Raw genomic sequence first — 18,774 nt, forward strand, 5'->3', positions numbered from 1 at the left:
ATTGTGAGAAACTAAGGGAAGCTGAAACAAACTCAAGGCCAGGTTGTTTTTCTTAAAAAACATGTTTTTGCAAGACAGCAATTATTTGACCATGTCAGCAGCAAATCTAATAATAGCATCTTTCTGTGACCTTGTAGAAATCTGTATAAAAACTGTAGGCTGAACTATGGAAAATCAGACAAACCTTGTACCTACATGCTCTGTCTCCTTGCTGCAAGTAATAAAGGGTGCCTTGCTTGAACCTAACGTGCATTGATCTTTGTGTTTTCCTTTACACCTATACACCCGGTGTAAAAGAGAATGTTTTACTTCTTCAAAAACAGCTCATTACATTTAACAAGACATTCGGATATACAATGCAGTTATCTAAAAAAGCAAGCATGTTAATATCATTTTTAATGGTGGCATTGTATCACAGCAATAATCCACTCCTATGATTGACTTGTGATCAAACCATATCAACTGTGGGTAAATCCTTCATTACCCACACCCAGTAAGCATTACTGTTTAAATAGTGCACTGCTCTTAAACAATTCTAGTAAAAACAGAAGTAAAATGTTAATGAAATTAATGAAAAGTTTAATGTTGAAAGATACAGGGGGGATTCTGAAAGTCTTACCACAATGCAGAATCCTTATCTCAGAAGGGTTCTACATCACAGAAAGCCTTTCTGATTAAGAGATAGCCCTATCACTGAAGTTTTCCCCTCATGGGGGCATTATTAGCATGGAGAGTGGTCTTTCTGAGAAGCCATATGCTAATGCATTAGTCTAGGGGACTTCTTCTTCTTCTTTCAGCTTTTCCCGGTTAGGGGTCGCCACAGCGGATCACCTGTCCGCTCATGATTGGCAGTGGAGTTTTACAGTGTTGAGTTGCCAGCCCGGCGCCCAACCTTCCACAGAAGGCACACACGCACTCACACCTAGGGCCAATTTAGAGTGTCCAATCCACCTGCAGCATGTATTTGGGATGTGGGAGGAAACCGGAGCACCCTGAGGAAACCCACGCGACAACAGGGAGGACATGCAGACTCCGCACACAAGGCACCCCAGCCAAGGATCGAACCGGAGAACCACTTGCTGTGAGGCGACAGTGCTAACCACTGCACCATCATGGCCGATGCTAATTAGCTAAACATTCTCCTCAAGAAATGTGAATAACTCATGATTTCCTTGGCCAAGAGGTCAGAAATCTCTCGGCTAAGTAAAATTGTACTGCAGAAAGAAATACTGAACACCGTCAAAGACAGCATTCATCCACTCACTACTATGAGAGCATTTGTAGTGCAGGTAAGTATAATGCAGTGGAGGTTAGGGTGGGGGTATGTGTGTGTACCTGCAGAAGTACCTGTAGGAGCATGAATGTGTGCATGTGTGTCTGTGTATGCCTGGGTTGTCACCCTACAAGGATTAGGTAAGGGATGCAGTGTCTGTTTTGGACTGTTCCTGTGGGTATGAACAAGTGCATGTGTGTGTATGTACATGGGTATCTGAATGTGTGTCTGTGTGCTTGTGTATGTTCACAAGTATCAATGTGTGCAACTGTGTTTATGAGTGTGCATAGGTATCTGAACGTGTGTGCACATATGCACGGGTATCTGAACGTGTGTGCCTTTGCTAACACAATGTATAGCTGCTAAGGAGAACACCAGCATAGCCAGATCTAACAGCTCAGTGTTCAGTTTATATACATGGCAACATGTTGTTTATGAAGTGTTTCATGTGGTTTTAACATGTCTCTAATCAGAATGTATCTCCTTTGCACTAATATGAAACCCAAGCTGAGCATTTTGCATGTGTGGAGAGGAGTTATCTGAATGCTAAGGATAATCTTTTTTTTCATATGTGGTTTGTGAGGCCATAAGTATTACTGTTATGTGCTGCCAGGAGGTTCTTCACTCAGCTACCAAAGACTTGGGCAATGAAACACAAAATGGAACAACTCCCCATACTTCATAAACTACACCGCTGGGTTGTAATGAAATGCTGTTAAAAGTTTTAATAACAAGTAAGTGAAACTTGTAAACAGCACAGCCATCAAACACTTTACTGCCTTTTTTAACTTGTTAACCAGGTAAGTGAACTTAGCAGACTTTTATTACATCAGGCACACACTGCTTTGACTTCTCAAATTTATACAATAAATATAGCAGATTTACAAAGTTTTATGCTAAATTAGGGCAATTTTCTATTTAAACCATACAGCTGTTTTCTAAGCTGCACAACAGGGTGAGTTCAGAGTCCCTTAAAACTGACATTTTTAACAAAGTTCTGTTTCATGTCTCTTTTTGAAGTAGGGGCAGTATACAGGAAAATCCCGCCATCTGTACTAATGCTATATTTACCTGCACACACACTACTGACTTATTTCAATTTAAATTATTTCTAAAATTGACTACATTATGTGGATATTTTACTTTAATCTTAATAAAAACATACCATGGTGAAATTGTGAGCCACTTTATGCAAGTCTGTACAGCCCTGAGCATCTGCAAATGACCGAATTCCAAGGCAGTTAGAGGGATGGAGTTGTTTCATTAAAAATCCACAGCAAGCTTCAACGACTTGTGAAAGCTGAAGAAGGCAGGCTGTTGACAGCAGGCACTCAATGGTATCTTCTTTCAGTTCCAGACGACCTAAAAGGATTGCAAACAAAGAAGCAAATGAACTCTGGAGAGAAATTAACAATTCCTGTTTTATTTCTTTACATCTACACTTTAAATCTGATAAACATCAAAAAGTTATGAACTAATACTTTAACACAATATGGATATGTCAAATGAATTCCTTTGCTATCTATTCATTTATTGCTACATGATAACCAGTAAGTAACCTGGTCTACTGACCCTTTTCAGTCATGACTCAGGCACAAGGCACAGTGAAGAGAGATCAGATATACAGACATATAAATTAATTTTAAAATGAATTCAGAATGAATTACACAGAACAGTACTTTGTTTCAGTCAATACACTAGTCTTAAATATATCTATAGTACAACGATAAGCCTATATAAGTTTGGACTGGATGAAAAACATCTGAAATGTGGGAGTTCTTCATTATCCTGATAGCATGATAGCAGCTACAGATGGATTCATTAACAGATGTTCTTTAAGAGTGTCCTTAAAATTTTTAAAAGGTTCTTATGTTCATATTTTCTGTTTTTTTATTTTAGCTGCCAGGTTATTCCATGTTTCTCTTCTTTTCTTTCCCAACCATCTCTTAATAATGTAGGTAAAGGAAAACTCCACTTTGGAACTAAACAAAAATGCATACTTATATTTTGAGTATTTTAATGCATCAAAACGTTTAAGTGATTGTTACAACAGTTTAGGATGTTTTTCAAAAAACTGCTTGTCATGGGGCCTGTTATATTTATGTGATTTTGTTCTTGTTCCCAGAATCCATTTCAAGTTTCCTTTATATAAATCACGAGACATAAGGAAATGATGTTTTATTTCCTTACCAATGACATAGAATGGCACAAGTGTGAGTTACATGCCTCTTTCACACCTTCTCGAACACACCTGCTTGCTTTCTTCCCTGAATGACCTTCATAACTGATTCTATTGGATCTTATTTTGAGCTACTCACAGTAGTTATAAGGCTTCAAAAATCTTCTTCTTGCGGCTTTTCCCGGTTAGGTTTCGCCACAGCAGATCACCTGTCCGCTCATGATTGGCAGTAGAGTTTTGCGGTGTCCAGTTGCCGGCCTGGTGCCCAACCTTCCACAGAAAGCGCACACATGCATGCACTCACGCCTAGGGCCAATTTAGAGTGTCCAATCCACTTACAGCATGTCTTTGGGATGTGGGAGGAAACACTGGAGGAAACTCACGCGACCACAGGGAGGACATGCAGACTCCACACAGAAGGCACCCCCAGTCGAGGATCAAACCGGAGAACCTCTTGCTGTGAGGCGACAACGCTAACCGCTGCACCACCGTGGCCACCCTATAAGGCTTCAAAATGAATGTAGCTAAATTGCAGGTTTTTATAAGGATGTCAATTTGCAACAAAGACATTAATTTGTTTTAGCAGCTGACATCAGCAAAACATTGGATTGCCTATGTAAGATTATGAAAAGTACCTGATGGGAATAACTAAGGATTTCTCTGTGTCTACCATCTATTATGCAGGCAGAAACAACTTCCAAAGAGGTTGAGCTTAAACAGGTGAGTGGGCTTTCCCTTCCTTTGTTTTCACGGCAAGAAAATACAAGTTTTACAAAGTACGGGGTGGTTTCTGGTTACTAAAGCATTCTGTAGAAAGGAAACCTTAGGGATAACTTAAACTGCAGGTGAGGATGAACTTTTTCCTTTAACAAGGCTTTATCTTAGGGACAGTCTTTTAGTGCAGTGGGGGGAACCATCTATCTCAATATGCCGCAAGTGGCAAAGGTTCAAGTAGCAGCACGTGGTAGGGGAGTCAGTCAAGCTACAGGGTTTAAACAGCTGGCAGACAGAGCTCACCTCTTAGACAGGAGGGACAGAACTCCCCACTTCAAGTACCTATCAGTACAAAGTAAATGGCTAGCCGAAGACAATCCAAAAAAAAAAAAATACACGCGCACACACACACACACACACAAGGAAGTGTCCTTCAGGCTTAAGATATCCAGTGGTAGACACGGTAATTTGCATGGTGACAAGATATCATACATGAGCTCATAGGGAACTGGAAGGGCATAAGGAAAGTATCTACCCCCAGCACTTTGTGGTATGAGGAGCTTACGATCTTGCCACCAAACTCTTTTACCATCCTCTCACAACAGCTTAGTAGGAAGATTATTATACTTAAATCCCCTACTGATGCTCAGAAATTACAAAGTAAATGTACACATTTAAAAAGCTCTGAAAAAGGGTTTAAACTAAATGCTACAACATGCAATATCATTGCATGTAGTAAACAAACCCTTCCAGTATAGAAAACACCCTACTCCAAAATGAAGATGTTGTGACAGACCATGAAACATAGGTAGAAAAATCCTTCTCCTTTGCTTATTATGTTGTAACAGTGGTAAGGAAATCCTTTTATTGGGCACAGCTTTTCAAAAGGATGTTTCCTCTAGACTGAAAGAAGTCCTTACAACTCTATATTTTGCACTGATCAGGCCCCTTCTTAAGTTCATATATTACTACTAGGCTAACTGCTCCAGTGGGCCATTTTAAGCCTAGCCAATTAATTATGCAATTAAAGAATCAAATCCTGCACTTTGTGTCTGTAAGGTAAACTCCGTAACCAATATACCAATCTCCCACCCATATCAAGCAGTTGTGAGATACCTTAATGGTTACTGATAAAAAAAAGGGAGGCTAAAGGGCCTGAGCTACCAAGACAGTGGCCTTGTCATTGTATTCAGTGCCCTACAGTCTCCTTAAGGGCGATCTGTATCTTGTTTTCCAGGTCATTAGGGATTCTGCAGTTCACGACTCCCAATATTTCTCCACAAATCAGGCTAGCAAACACTAGAACCAGAGATCCGAGTCTGCTTCAGCAAATACAGAAATCATGATAGAGAGACAGATTTGTCACAAAAAGACTACCCCTTCTCTGTAACAAACCTCCTCTTCAGATCAAGCAATGTAACACATAATTTTCCTATTAAGAATGAATTAGACAACTGGGTGGATATTCATAAATTCAGCCTAGTATGACTGGCATATCACTCCTTAAAAAAAGGAACAGAGTATAACAAATGAGAGCAAATAAAATCACCTAAGCTAGCAGATCTAGGAGACTCTCTCTCTCTTTCTGAGACCCTCCCTGTGAGAGGAATAAAGGTACCTTGTTGAAGTTTCCAGAAGTTTACTCAGTTAAGTAGTCAGATGGACGAGTGCTCTTGTTCAGAACCAGAGCCCTCTGGATTACCTCTGTTTCCTTAAAAAAAGGAGGGAAGGTCTAAGGGTGGTACTGGCAAGGTGTAAATGGCTACATGGTCCAGCTGCCCTACACATTCTATAATTCTATCAGGTTGATATCTGACAAAATGAGATCACTGGTGGGAAAGGGAACTAAACCAGATACATAAAAGTAATGAAATAAGCTTGCACAGGGACAAAGAGCATGTTCTCAAACTAAAACAAATACTGTGGAATCTAGTAACAACTTCATAAATGACCATATAGCAAGTATCCACTGCTCTCCATTTTCTTAGAATACAAGAATATAACGTCAGTTCTGTAATAAAATCAGTTGGGGTTACAGAACTTAAAAAGCAGTGTATGTATCAGGTGACGGTGAATGACCAGTTCACAAAATGTTTCCAATACAGCAGCTACTATCTTCAAAGAAATGAATGTGTTTTTGATATAAATATATGTATGCATGTATATACACATATTTATATTACATTATGCAGATAGAGAGAAAGATACACACACACACACACACACACACACACACACACACACACACACACACACACACACACACACACACACACACACACACACACACACCCCTCTCAGAAGCTCAAAGTTTCAAAACTTTGAACTTGAAAAGGCCAAGACCAGACGATTGAAATTTTGAAACTTCGAATATTCTGAATGCAGATTGCAGTACAATGGGGAATGGTATATTTACCATTTTTCTCACTGTAGTGAGATCTTGGAGTTGGTATATTTATTTAGTAGAGGTGTGGGGGTGCGCCCCCCTGCAAAAATTAAAAAAAAAAATTGTTTTTATTTACTTTTTTTTTTCAAAGTTTTCAAAGTTTCAAAACTTCAGTCTTCTAGTCTCGGTCTTTTGAAGTTTTGAAACTTTGCGCTTTACAAGTACATCAACACACACATACACTTGTTATTTAAAAATGAAGTCCACTCCTGTATGAAGTAATTAAACTGCTATACTGAACTTTCCAAACATTTGGGAGCAAGCCACACAAGAATACGACTGGCAGCTAATGCAGAGGATTAAAGCTATGAGATGATAACGAGCTGCTTTCTGTATGTCAGGGTTTATTCCCCCAGCATTCATTTGCCTACTGTGCGACTCGGAGCACATCACTTAACGACCCGATACTTTCAGACTGCACCTAAAAATGGACAAATATCCTGTAGGGTTAATAAGTAATAAAATAAAACAAATAATAAAACTATGAGCATCTAAGGATCATTACCTTGTAGAACTGGCACTATTTCTTCAGTTATCCATACATGTTATATGACTGAGTAAGTTACTTTACAAGACTGGTGCTCCTAGGTCACCCCTTGAAGGAGTTATCCATTTAACAAATGAATGAATAAATAAACTGCTACAAAATAAAAAGGAACTAGTAAATTCATTACGTGAACATCCATAACTCCCCAGTTATGTATTTGTTTTTAGTCAGTGAATTCTAACTGATCAAACCACACTTTCAGTAGAGGCCCAGAGAGAGAGAAAACAAATAAATAATCATATTATTATTATAATTATTCAAACTACTAAAATCTCTTTAACCATTACTTCGGTTTCTTGCTGCAAAACAGATCTGTAAATATCTGCATACTAATTTGTATGTACATCTACATAATGAATGAGTAAAGAAATATAAATGTATACAAAGCAATGTTACTCAGGCTCTAACTATCAGAGCAGTACTGTTTATGCTTTCATTTGATACCACAGAGTACCACATAAATGCATTGTGGTTCAAGTTATATTATACAATGAATGGCCAGTAATATTCAAAAACGAGCACGTTAATTGGTCAGCCCAATCAGCATGCACGTTGTAAATCTGAGAATATACCAACAGAAAAAGGTCACCTGGACGTTTTTCCATTAGTATATCTCAAACTTTTTACTTATCTTTCATTTTTTTAATCAAATTACAAAATGGAAGACCTCAAACTAACGAGGGAGACAACACAGAGAAAAATAAGAGGATAATTAGGTACGTTCAGCAAAAATAAAGAAATGTACATGATTTTCTTTTTATTTTGTCTGTCCCAGTCTCCCGAACATTAAAAGTCTTCCAATTTCTTTTGCTCTTTTGAATTAAAAAAAAAAAAAAAAATGCAACAGAGATCTTCCTTTCTCCATTGCTTCCTTTGCATAGCACTGATGTACTGTGTAAGCGTGGGAACACAAGTCCCATACGCATGCGCAGTACATCAGAAAAAGTCCCAGGATTCTGGAAAAATGCAGAAGAGCACTACGGAGGTATTAATCAAAGACATTACTTAAGAAAATAAGTAATTTTTTCTTAAATAATGTCATTGTGTAATAGCAATAACAGACTCAGTGGTGTGGCATATTGAAAATTTACCCACGGGTTGCTTTACTTAATCACTCGGGCTTTATCCTTGTGATTAAACCACACCAACAGTGGCAGTTACTGCTATATTATAATTAGGTATATATGGCATATACTCATAATATTTCCAAAAAATAACTCACATTTTCACTAGTACTGTGTACCCTACTTTTCACAGAGCCGGTCTTGAGTTCTGTAGTAATTGGACATGTCGAATGCTGTTCTACAACAGGTCCAGGTGGACAGTGTCTGAGACATTTACATAAATATTATATTAATATGTGCAGTTTATTATTAATAAACTATAAACATCTGCAAAGTAGTAGTAACCGCATGTATCAGTGACAATTTATTTTATTTTTCCTCTGTTGACAGGGTTAGTCTCAGTATGCTAGTAGCCTCTTTTCAGGGGGAAATTTGGCCAGGGCATCAAGAAACTTCCCCTTCTCTTTTCGATAGGCGATATGGGATCTTTTACATCCACCTGGGCTTTCACTGACTTAGGCAGGAGTGCGGCACCCCCCTTATGCTACACTGTAGTGTCAGCAATTCATTTCTCTGTTGCGGGAATACAACCAACAGCCTTCTCCATCAAAAGAGGGTGTGCTACCTGTTGTATCACTGACATCGAATAATTTTGCAGCATTACGTAACTTCCATTTAATACTATATACATATTATCTGTGTTGATTTACTAACAGAAATATTACTATGGCACACATTCATAATTTGTCATAAAAAATGTTCTTGCATACTGAGCATTGTATTGAGGCTAGCACACATTCTTGACGTCTGTACTGAGCTGCCTATGAAATGCTGTTTCATCAAGCTACTGTGTTGGATACTGTCTGAAAAAAAATCTGTGTATCATAGTTCTCCATCTACCCCCTGGCGACAACATAGCATTATTAGAAGAAATCCTTGCCTGGATTTCTACTAATATCAAAAATGAAACTGTTATCTTAGGCAACATAAATATCATCAAGCTAAACCTCAGTTCCAGCATCCCTACTTCTAATATTAATCTATTCAACTTCACACAGCTCATAAACACTCCAACCAGACCAAATAAGGATAACACCACAGGATCCATCCTAGGCTGGATTCTTATCTCCAACCACAACAAAATACCTGAAGCAGGCACTCTTGCAGACACTCTCAGTGACCACCTCCCTGCCTTTATCCACTGCTCCCCCCTACCAAAATAAACACCATTACAAACAAATAAGGAACCTCAACTGCATTTAATCCACTTACCTTTGTCAATACCTTGAAAATGATAAACTGGTACAACCTAAAAACTCTCCCACTTGACAGTTCCGTTGACTACTTTTAATACTATGTTCTTAAACACACTACACAGCTTTGCACCCCTTTGCATGAAAAGAATCAAAACTAACGTTGCCCTATGGCTGTCCAAACCTAAAAAAGATCTGGTGCACTCCAGAGATAAAATATAGAAACAGTATCAAGCTAAAATAAACCAGCTAGACCTGATAACATTTAAACATCTTCGTAATAAGGTGAAAAAACAAGTCAACAAAGATAAAACAGAACAGTACTCAGGACTGGGTCTAACCATAAACAAACCCCCCCCAAAATTCTGGAATTCTGTCACATCACTCTTGAACCCTGGCACAAAAAAACAGTTCATGTCCACATTCCAACAAACTTCTGAAGAAATACCCTCTCTCTAACTCACTCTTTATAAATTCTATAGCTGACATTACTGCTGGCTTTCCAAATGCTAAAGGGAGCATAAGTGATGCAGTTCCACCCAAAACTTCCACTACTTTTCCTATCACTTCATACACCCCACTCACCCATGAGCCCGGCACCCACTCTACTTCCAGCTTCACTCAATCCCATTTCTATCACAACTATAAAAAGACTACTTCTGAAGCTCAAACCCTGCTCCAATACACCTGACAATATAGCCCCCAAATTTTTAAAGCTTGCTGCAGATGCTGTTGCATTCCCTATACATATCCCTATTAATAGGTCCATTCAGGAATCCTATGTGCCCAAATCATGGAAGAAAGCATACATTCTCCCTCTTAATAAAGGAGGCAAAAACACGGATATCATCAACTATCATCCTGTTGCTATTCCTTCTATTTCCAAGATCTTGGAAAGTGCATTCACATTCAGCTGATGCACTATCTTCTCCAAAACCATCTCCTGTCTCTCACAAAACATGGTTTCAGACCTGGCCAAACAAAACAACTGCCCTTATATCTTTCTTGGATACTGTTAACAGAGCACGTGATGCTGGGAAAATAGCCTCTACCCTCTTAGATCTAACAAAGGCTTTTGATATAGTTTCTCACCCTCTATACTATCACAACTCTCGGACTTTCCCTCACCACCCTCTACTGGTTCTCAAACTATCTAAAAGACAGGCAACAGGCTGTCATATGGCAAAACTCTATCTTTCCTTATCTTAATACCGCTACTGGAGTTCCTCAAGGCTCCATACGTGGTTCCCTCCTATTCAGCATTTTCAGTAATAACTTCCATTCTTCTATGACCCACAGATCTCTCATTCATTATGCAGATGACTCGGTGTTCATCTGACTCTATTTCTGAACTTCAAATCAAAAGTCAAAAAGCCTTCTTCACTACCAAATTCTGGATGCATAATAACCACCTAGCCCTTAATCCTAAAAAATTCAAGATAATGTTATTCACCCCTAAGAAATCAACCCTGTTATACAAAACCAAGTTCAACATCTATTCTCAAAGCAAGGCACAAATAGAATGTGTTAGCCACACTAAAACACTAGGAGTCACCATATATGAACACCTAAAATTTGATATTCATTTACAACACAATATCCATAAAACTCAATAGAAACTAGCAATCCACTACAGGCACAACCACTTCCTCAGCCTCTCCACTAAACAAACCTTTGCATCCACCTACCTACTCCCTTCTCTCATGTACGGCACCCATCTACTTACCAACCTTTAAAACTACACTAAAGACCAAGCGTGACTTGTTATAATAAAACTGCAAAATTTGCAACTAATTTCAAAAATGTCACCCATCACTGTACCACTCTACATTCCCTAAAATGGCAGGAACTACCAAACTATCTCACCTATCTTCAACTAACTATAGCACACAGACTGATCTTTAAACATTCAGACTGTCCTGCCCTTACCTCAGTTTTCATTTACTACCTCCCAAAGAGCCCTCTCAGATCTGGGAATCAGCAACTTCTACAGGTTTACAAACCAAATCTTCCTCCTGGCCAGTTCCCTTACTCCTACTGTTTAGCCAAAAAGTGGAATGCTCTACCTTTAGCCATTAGAACAACCCAGAGTCCTGCAAGTTTCAAAACCTCTTTACACGAACACATACCTTTCATCTTGATCTGTACTTGCACCCAGCCTCTTTAGAATATCTAAGTCTAGTGATATCTTTCTACTTTTACCACCATGTTTACCCAAATTCTTCTCTGCTCTACCTCAAAAATTGTTGTAATTTCACTTCTATTTGTTTTTGCCACTGGACTGCTAAATCTGTCTTACATTTTAGCTAATTGTTTTGTAGTAAGTATATTACCAATGAATACATATCTACTTTTATTAATGTACTGAGGAGTTTTTCTCCCTGGGCCTCCACTGAAAACAGACTCTGTGGACTTTCTTGTAAACAAACTGCAAATAAACAAACTGCAAATAAATAAATAAATAAATATTTAAATAAAATATGCAAACAGTGGTGGTGCTGCGGTAGCAGTGTCGCCTCACTGTAAGATGTTGTCCTGTTCGATTCTCATCTAAAGTGTCTTCTGTGTGGAGATGTGCGTGAATGGGCGTACCTTCGTTGAAGGTTGTGCGCCAGGCCTGGCAAGTCGGTACGTAAAAATCTACTGCCAATCATTAGCGGACCGGAGTTCCACTGTGGCGACCCCTAACCGGGAAAAGCCAAAAGATACAACAACATACATATATTTATGTTAATGAAATACAAATATCTGCAAAGCAGTGGTAGTTCTCTTTGACAATTTCCCCGGTTTTAACTAAACTTTTAATTGACACCACAACGTACTATCACCTCTGTAAAGATTCAGTTATTGACAAAAAATATTAACATGGCATAAATTCATAATTTGACATAAATAAAAAAATGCACTTATTCACAACCTCATTTAGGTCAAAGGCATTCCTGAATGATGTGCTGACTCGGTAACATTTCAGACCACCTCTTAATAGGCTAAGTAGACAGTTCACAACATATGCATAAATATAATATTTATGTGAATTTGCATATAGATAATGAAGTACATATATCTGCAAAATGGCATTAATTAGACACCAGGTATCATGGATAGATTTGCCATGTAAACTCTTTCTGGGTCAAGGTTTCATCAGCATAATATAACAAATATTCATAATTTAGCATGATAATTAAACAGACTTTTTCAGTTACTGATCACTCCTTTTGGGTCAGCAGTTCTAAATATAAACGGAATGTCTTCTTAAGGACATTTAGGGAACACTTCATATTGCACTGATTTGACCATTTTTTTAAATTGATCTGGCCAATAATTAAACACAACCTGAAGCTCGTATATATAAAACACACACACACTTAAAACATATATCGCTCTTGTATAATCAGAGGTATAAGTGTGTGCCTTTTCTGAAGACTTTTAAGTCTGAAACTCACATCTATGCATTTTATTGAATGCTATCCTCATTGATATGCCAAAAAAGAAAAAAAAAAGTATGAGCCAAAATCAGGGGAAAATCAACAGCATCTATGCTCCCTTCCACCACATACACACACAAATCAGGAAGAGATACTGCCCTTAGTTTCCTGAAGGCTATCAAGTCAAACTCGTATCCATGCCAGCATTTACTGACTGCAATTCTCATTGCTTTGCGAGGAAAAAAAGCAAGCTTTACAAAGAATACACCAAATATGAGGCAGAAAATAAGGGACATTTTGCAAAAATAGGGACATTTGAAAGCATCTGTCTCCTCCCATACAGACAGAGACTCACTCATTCTCTCTCTGACACACACACACACATACACACACACAGGTTCATAGGTAAGTACTAGGCTATCTGCCCAAGGGCATTTATAAGCCTAGCCAGAGTGTGTTGGCTTTCGCCACCTCCTTAGATTAGTTCCCTGTGCCTCTGACCAGCAGAGCCATTAGTTCCCTGCGCCTCTGTCCAGCAGAGCTACTGCAGTGATCCCAGGGGTAAATTTTCTGTTTCCCATCCACCCGTCAAGGTTTCTCTTGAAGATTGCTAGTGAGGGGCTCTGATGTATATTGGAATCTTGTTCCAAAGCATAGGGAGTTTCTGGGTCAGGAATCTATCCCTCCAGCACATCCTATTTATCATTGCGGTAAGGTTTATATCCCTAGAGCGTGTGGCTCTCAGGGATTTGTTTTTTTTAGGTGGAGCATATCCATCAATTCTGGGTTGGACATGGCCTTGTATGTCAAGCAGAGATCACCTCTGAGTAAGCGGTATGCAATCGAGTACAGATGGAGTTTCTTTAGTCGGGCTGCATAGGTCATCTTGAGGCCAGTAATCCTCTTGGTGAAGTACTTTTGTGGTCTTTCCAGCTGCTGCAGGCGTCTTGTAAGGTACATCCCAAATGGGGCATTGTATTCTACAATGGGTCTAATAAGTGATGAGGAGAGAGGAACAATAACCTCCTTTGTTCTGGATGAGAACCCTTTCGAGATTAGGTGGGCCACGTAAAAGGATTTTCTAACCACCTTGGCAATATGATTACCAAAGGAGAGACTGCTATTTATTTGGGTCCCTAGATCCCTTATTACTTTTTCTGTATTTAGGGGACTACCACCTATGTGGTAGTTCGCAGGTACTTTGTTTTTTTCCAAAGGGAATGACTATGCACTTTTTGGCATTCAGCTTAAGACCATGATTTTGACACTACATATCCATCTCAGTGAAACCCTTCTGGAGGGTGACTGTATCAGCCGGAGAATCAATTATAGCCCCTAGTTTGCAATTGTCTTTGAACTTGGTCAGCCAAAGTCCTCCTGTGCTTGCCTGTACCTCTGAGAAGTATATACCAAACAGAAGGGGTCCTAGAACTGAGCCCTGGGGTATTCCACTTGTAACCAGTTTAGAGTCGGGCCTAGAGTCTGCAACTCTCACTGTGTGGGTTCTGCCCATAAGCCAATTTGCAACCCATCTCGTGATGTAGGGGTTAATGTTCAGGTTGGTGAGTTTGTCTATAATACCAGAATGGGGAATGGTGTTGAAAGCCTTTGCGAGGTCTAGGTAGGCTGTGTGGACCTCCTTACCCTCATCTAATGCCTTGGTAACTGTCTCAAAGAAGACCACCGGGTTTAGGAGGCATGATCTGCCCTTAAAGCCAAACTGGGTGGGGTCCAAAGTTTGGAGGTTCCCAGTGTCTCTGTTAATGAGTTCCATGATGATGTGCTCCATAGCCTTACAGACCAGGCTAGTCAGGCTTATAGGGCGATAGTTCCCGGGGTCCATTATGGCGCCAGCTTTGTGGAGTGGGATAACTGTTGCTGTGCGCCACTCTGTGGGTACGTAGCCTGTAGAGAGGCTGAGTTTGAACAGTGTGTTTAGGTGAGGGGTTAGTTCATTTTGGAGCTCTTGTAAGACACAGCCTGGGACACCGTCCGGTCACATTGAGGCTGTGCTTTTTGGTTTGGATAGGGCTGTTTTAACCTGTGTGTCGGTAATTGCTGGGGCCATACATTCTTCTGGTATGGTTATGGACCCTTTAGGGGATGAGAGGGGTGTGAAGTTTGCACTGAACCTGTCTGCCAAAATGTTGGCAATATCAGTTGGTTCAGTGTATTTTGTGCCATTCTGCACCAACTCAGAGCAGATCCGAGAGCCTCCATTTAGGTTCTTGACATAGCTAAAAAACGCTTTGTGGTTATCTTTGGAGTCCTTGGCAATTTTTCTTTCAAAGCTAGCCTTGTATGATTTAATGAGGGATCGTAGTTTCTTGCTGATACTGATCAGGGATGTCTTTCCTTCTAGGGATTTTGCTCTTATCTGTACTAGTTTCCTCCTTCTATTGTAGAGTCTGTTTATGGCAGGGGTCCACCAGACTGGTTTCCTTTTCTTGGAGGAGTGAGTCTTGGTTTTACCTGGGATAGCATGATCCATGCATTCCTGCAGATGATTATAGAGTGCCTTTGTATAAGTTTCAGCAGCTTGGACAGCATTGTCCATTGGCGTGGGGGCTGTGAACCTTTCCACCTCGGTCTTAAGCAACGTGAAGTTTGCAATAAGCAGCTATTGGCCTTGTATACATATACAATTGCTAGAATAATAAGGTTTGCATTAGCATGCCTTTTCTGAAGGCTACAACATCTGAAACTCCTGTGTACGTCAGTATTTACTGACAGCAATCCTCATTAATTTGCCAGAAAAAAATATGCAAAGCTTTACAAGGAACACACCAAATATGAATACACAGTCACAGACATTCTGCAAAATCAAGGACAGTTTTACACGCGCGCACACACACACACACACACACACACACACACACACACACACACACACACACTTTGACCTTGTAGTTCAGGAATAAATAATCTTCTTCTTTCGGCTTTTCCCGGTTAGGGATCGCCACAGAGGAACTCCGGTCCGCTAATGATTGAAAGTAGATTTTTTACGGGTGCTGACGTGCCAGCTCGACGCTCAACCTTCAATGAAGGCATGCCCATTCTACGCATGTCTTTCGAATGCCACCCGACCACAGGGAAGACATGCAGACTCCACACAGAAGGCGCTCCAGCCAAGAATTGAACAGGAGAACCTCTTGCTGTGAGGCAACAATGCTACTGCTGCACCACCGTGGCTACAAATAATAATGTTACTAAATAATGGCATAAAGGACGAAGATCAGGAACAGATATGACCTTCTGTACCTAGGTGCTAAAATAATAGACTCTGCAATAGCATGCTTTTTTGAAGGATATTAAACAAATAGTTTATGGCATGCCTTTGCTGAAGGATATTAAGACAATAACTTGCATATCTATCATTGTTTTAGCAATGGCAATCCTCATTAATTTACACAAAAACAGCAACTACCAACAGAGATTAAAATATGAGACAGGAAATCATAGGCATTCTGTAAAGTCAGGAACAGTTGAGGGCCCCTATACTCCAACATACATGCACACATACATCACTCTCTCTCACACATGCATGCTTAAAAAAATTATCATTGTATATACTGGTTAAGTGGCAAAAGAGACAGCAAATACAATTTCCAGTACCCCGTCCTGTTCAGTATCCACATAAACACAGGAACAAAGGAAGCGGAAGTTATTTAAATGCGTTTATATCACATTATCGAAAGATGAAAATATTCATAGGTTCATAGGTTTATACTAGGCTATCTGCCCTAAGGCATTTATAAGCCTAGCCCAAATTATTGTGGCTTACGCCACCCCTTATATTAAAAAATACTGTGCCCATTAGTTTGTTGTGCCTCTGTCCAGCAGTGACCCAGAGATGATTCCCGGGGTAAACCTACTATCTCCCATCCACAGGTCTAGATTTCTCTTGAACAGAGTCAGCGAGGTGCTCTGCCTCACATGGACCGGGATTTTATTCCACAGCATAGGGAGTCTCTGAGTGATAAATCTATCCCTCCAGCACGTCCTATTTATATCCGTGCTAAGGTTTAAGTCACTTGCTCTAGTGGTTTTGGTGGATTTGGATTTTTGAGGTGGAGCATGTCCATTAATTCCGGGTTGGACATGGCCTTGTATGTCAGGCACATGTCACCTCTGAGCAGACGGTATGCGACTGAATAGAGCTGAAGTTTCTTCAATCTGGCAGCATATGACAGATTTTGGAGTCCCTTTATCCTTTTGGTGAGGAACTTTTGGGGTCTCTCCAATTGCTGCAGATGTCGGGTGAGATACATCCCGAATGGGGCATTGTACTCTATCATTGGTCTGATAAGTGAAGAGTACAGGGGAACAATGACCTCACTAGATCTGGATGTGAATCCCTTCATGATCAGGTGGGCAATGTAGAAGGTCTTTCTAACCACTTTAGCAATGTGAGTGTCAAAAGAAAGGCCACTGTCAACCTGGGTCCCCAGGTCCCTGATAACCTCTTCTGTGCTTAGTGGATTGCCACCTATATGGTAGCTTGGGGTTACCTTGTTTTTCCCGAAGGGTATGACTATACATTTTTGGCGTTTAACTTCAGGCCATGGCTCTGGCACCAGCTATCTGTTTCCGTGAGTCCCTTCTGAAGGATATCAGTGTCCGATGCACTTTCCACTATGGCGCCCAGTTTGCAGTCATCTGCAAACTTTGTCAGCCAAAGTCCTCCCATGTTGGCCTGTACTTCTGAGAAGTAGATGCCAAACAATAGGGGCCAAGGACCGAGCCCTGTGGGACACCACTTGTGACCGGCTTGGAGTCTGACACAGCGCCAGCAACTCTAACCCTGTGGGTTCTGTCCTTAAGCCAGTTTGCAACCCATCTTGTGACATATGGGTTTACATTTAAGCTGGTAAGTTTTTCTACAATACCCGAGTGGGGTATTGTGTCGAAAGCCTTTGCAAGGTCAAGGTAGGCTGTATGGACTGCCTTTCCCTCATCAATGGCCTTGGTGACTATTTCAAGAAGTCGACCAAGTTCAAAAGGCATGATCTTCCCTTGACAAAGCCAAACTGGGTCGGGTCCAATGTCTGCAAGTCCCCTATATCTTTGTTTATGAGCTCCATTATGATCCTCTCCATAGCTTTGCAGACTAGACTTGTTAAGCTTATGGGGCGGTAATTACCAGGGTCCGTGAGGCGCCACCTTTGTGGAGTGGGACCACAGTTGCCGTCGCCACTCCTTGGGCACGTATCCTGTGGTAAGGCTGAGATTAAACAGCTGCCTTATGTGCGGGTTTAATTCCTCATTTAGCTCGTGTAGCACACAGCCGGGACACCATCCGGTCCCATTGATGCTGTGTTTTTAGCTTTAGAGAGAGCAGCTTTCACCTGCGCATTTGAGATGTCCGGGAGGCTACACTCGGCTGGGATAGTTATCTCTCCTTTAGGGGAGAGGGGTGAAGTTTGCACTGAACCTGTCTGCCAGTATGTTGGCAATGTCTGTGGGTTCAGTGATTTTTGTATCATTTTGGACTAATTCTGAGCATATCTGTGAGTTTCCACCCAGGTTCCTAACATAGCTGAAAAAGGCCTTATGATTGTCCTTTGAATCCATGGCAATTTTTCTCTCAAAATTGGCCTTAGTTGATTTTATGAGTGCTCGTAATTTTTACTAATAATGATCAGGGGTGACTTCCCTTTTATGGATTTTGTTCTATCATGTAATAGCTTTCTCCTCTTATTGTAAAGTTTGTTAATGGCTGGGGTCCACCAGACTGGACGTTTGCCCTTTGTGGAAAGAGTCTTGGTTTTATTTGGGATTGCCTGATCCATGCAGTCCTGGAGGTGTTCATAGAAGGCATTTGTAAGGGCTTCCGCAGCTTGGGTTGTGGTTTCCTCTGACTCAGGGGCCTT

The 18,774-nt window shown here is 40.4% G+C and overlaps 1 protein-coding gene across 2 annotated transcripts in view; it reads right to left on the bottom strand.

Moving 5' to 3' along the window:
- Positions 1–18,774, bottom strand: part of KLHL5 (kelch like family member 5) — a 1,925,884-nt gene that overhangs the window by 666,961 nt on the left and 1,240,149 nt on the right. For both annotated transcript variants that reach the window (XM_044062938.1, XM_044062939.1), the window contains exon 4: positions 2,439–2,635. In XM_044062938.1, the coding sequence (XP_043918873.1) occupies positions 2,439–2,635 (197 nt within the window). The remainder of the gene's footprint in view (positions 1–2,438; positions 2,636–18,774) is intronic.

Source organism: Protopterus annectens, chromosome 2.part1 (assembly GCF_019279795.1).
Source record: "Protopterus annectens isolate FY-2018-M chromosome 2.part1, PAN1.0, whole genome shotgun sequence".
In the NCBI taxonomy this organism is placed as follows: domain Eukaryota; kingdom Metazoa; phylum Chordata; order Ceratodontiformes; family Protopteridae; genus Protopterus; species Protopterus annectens.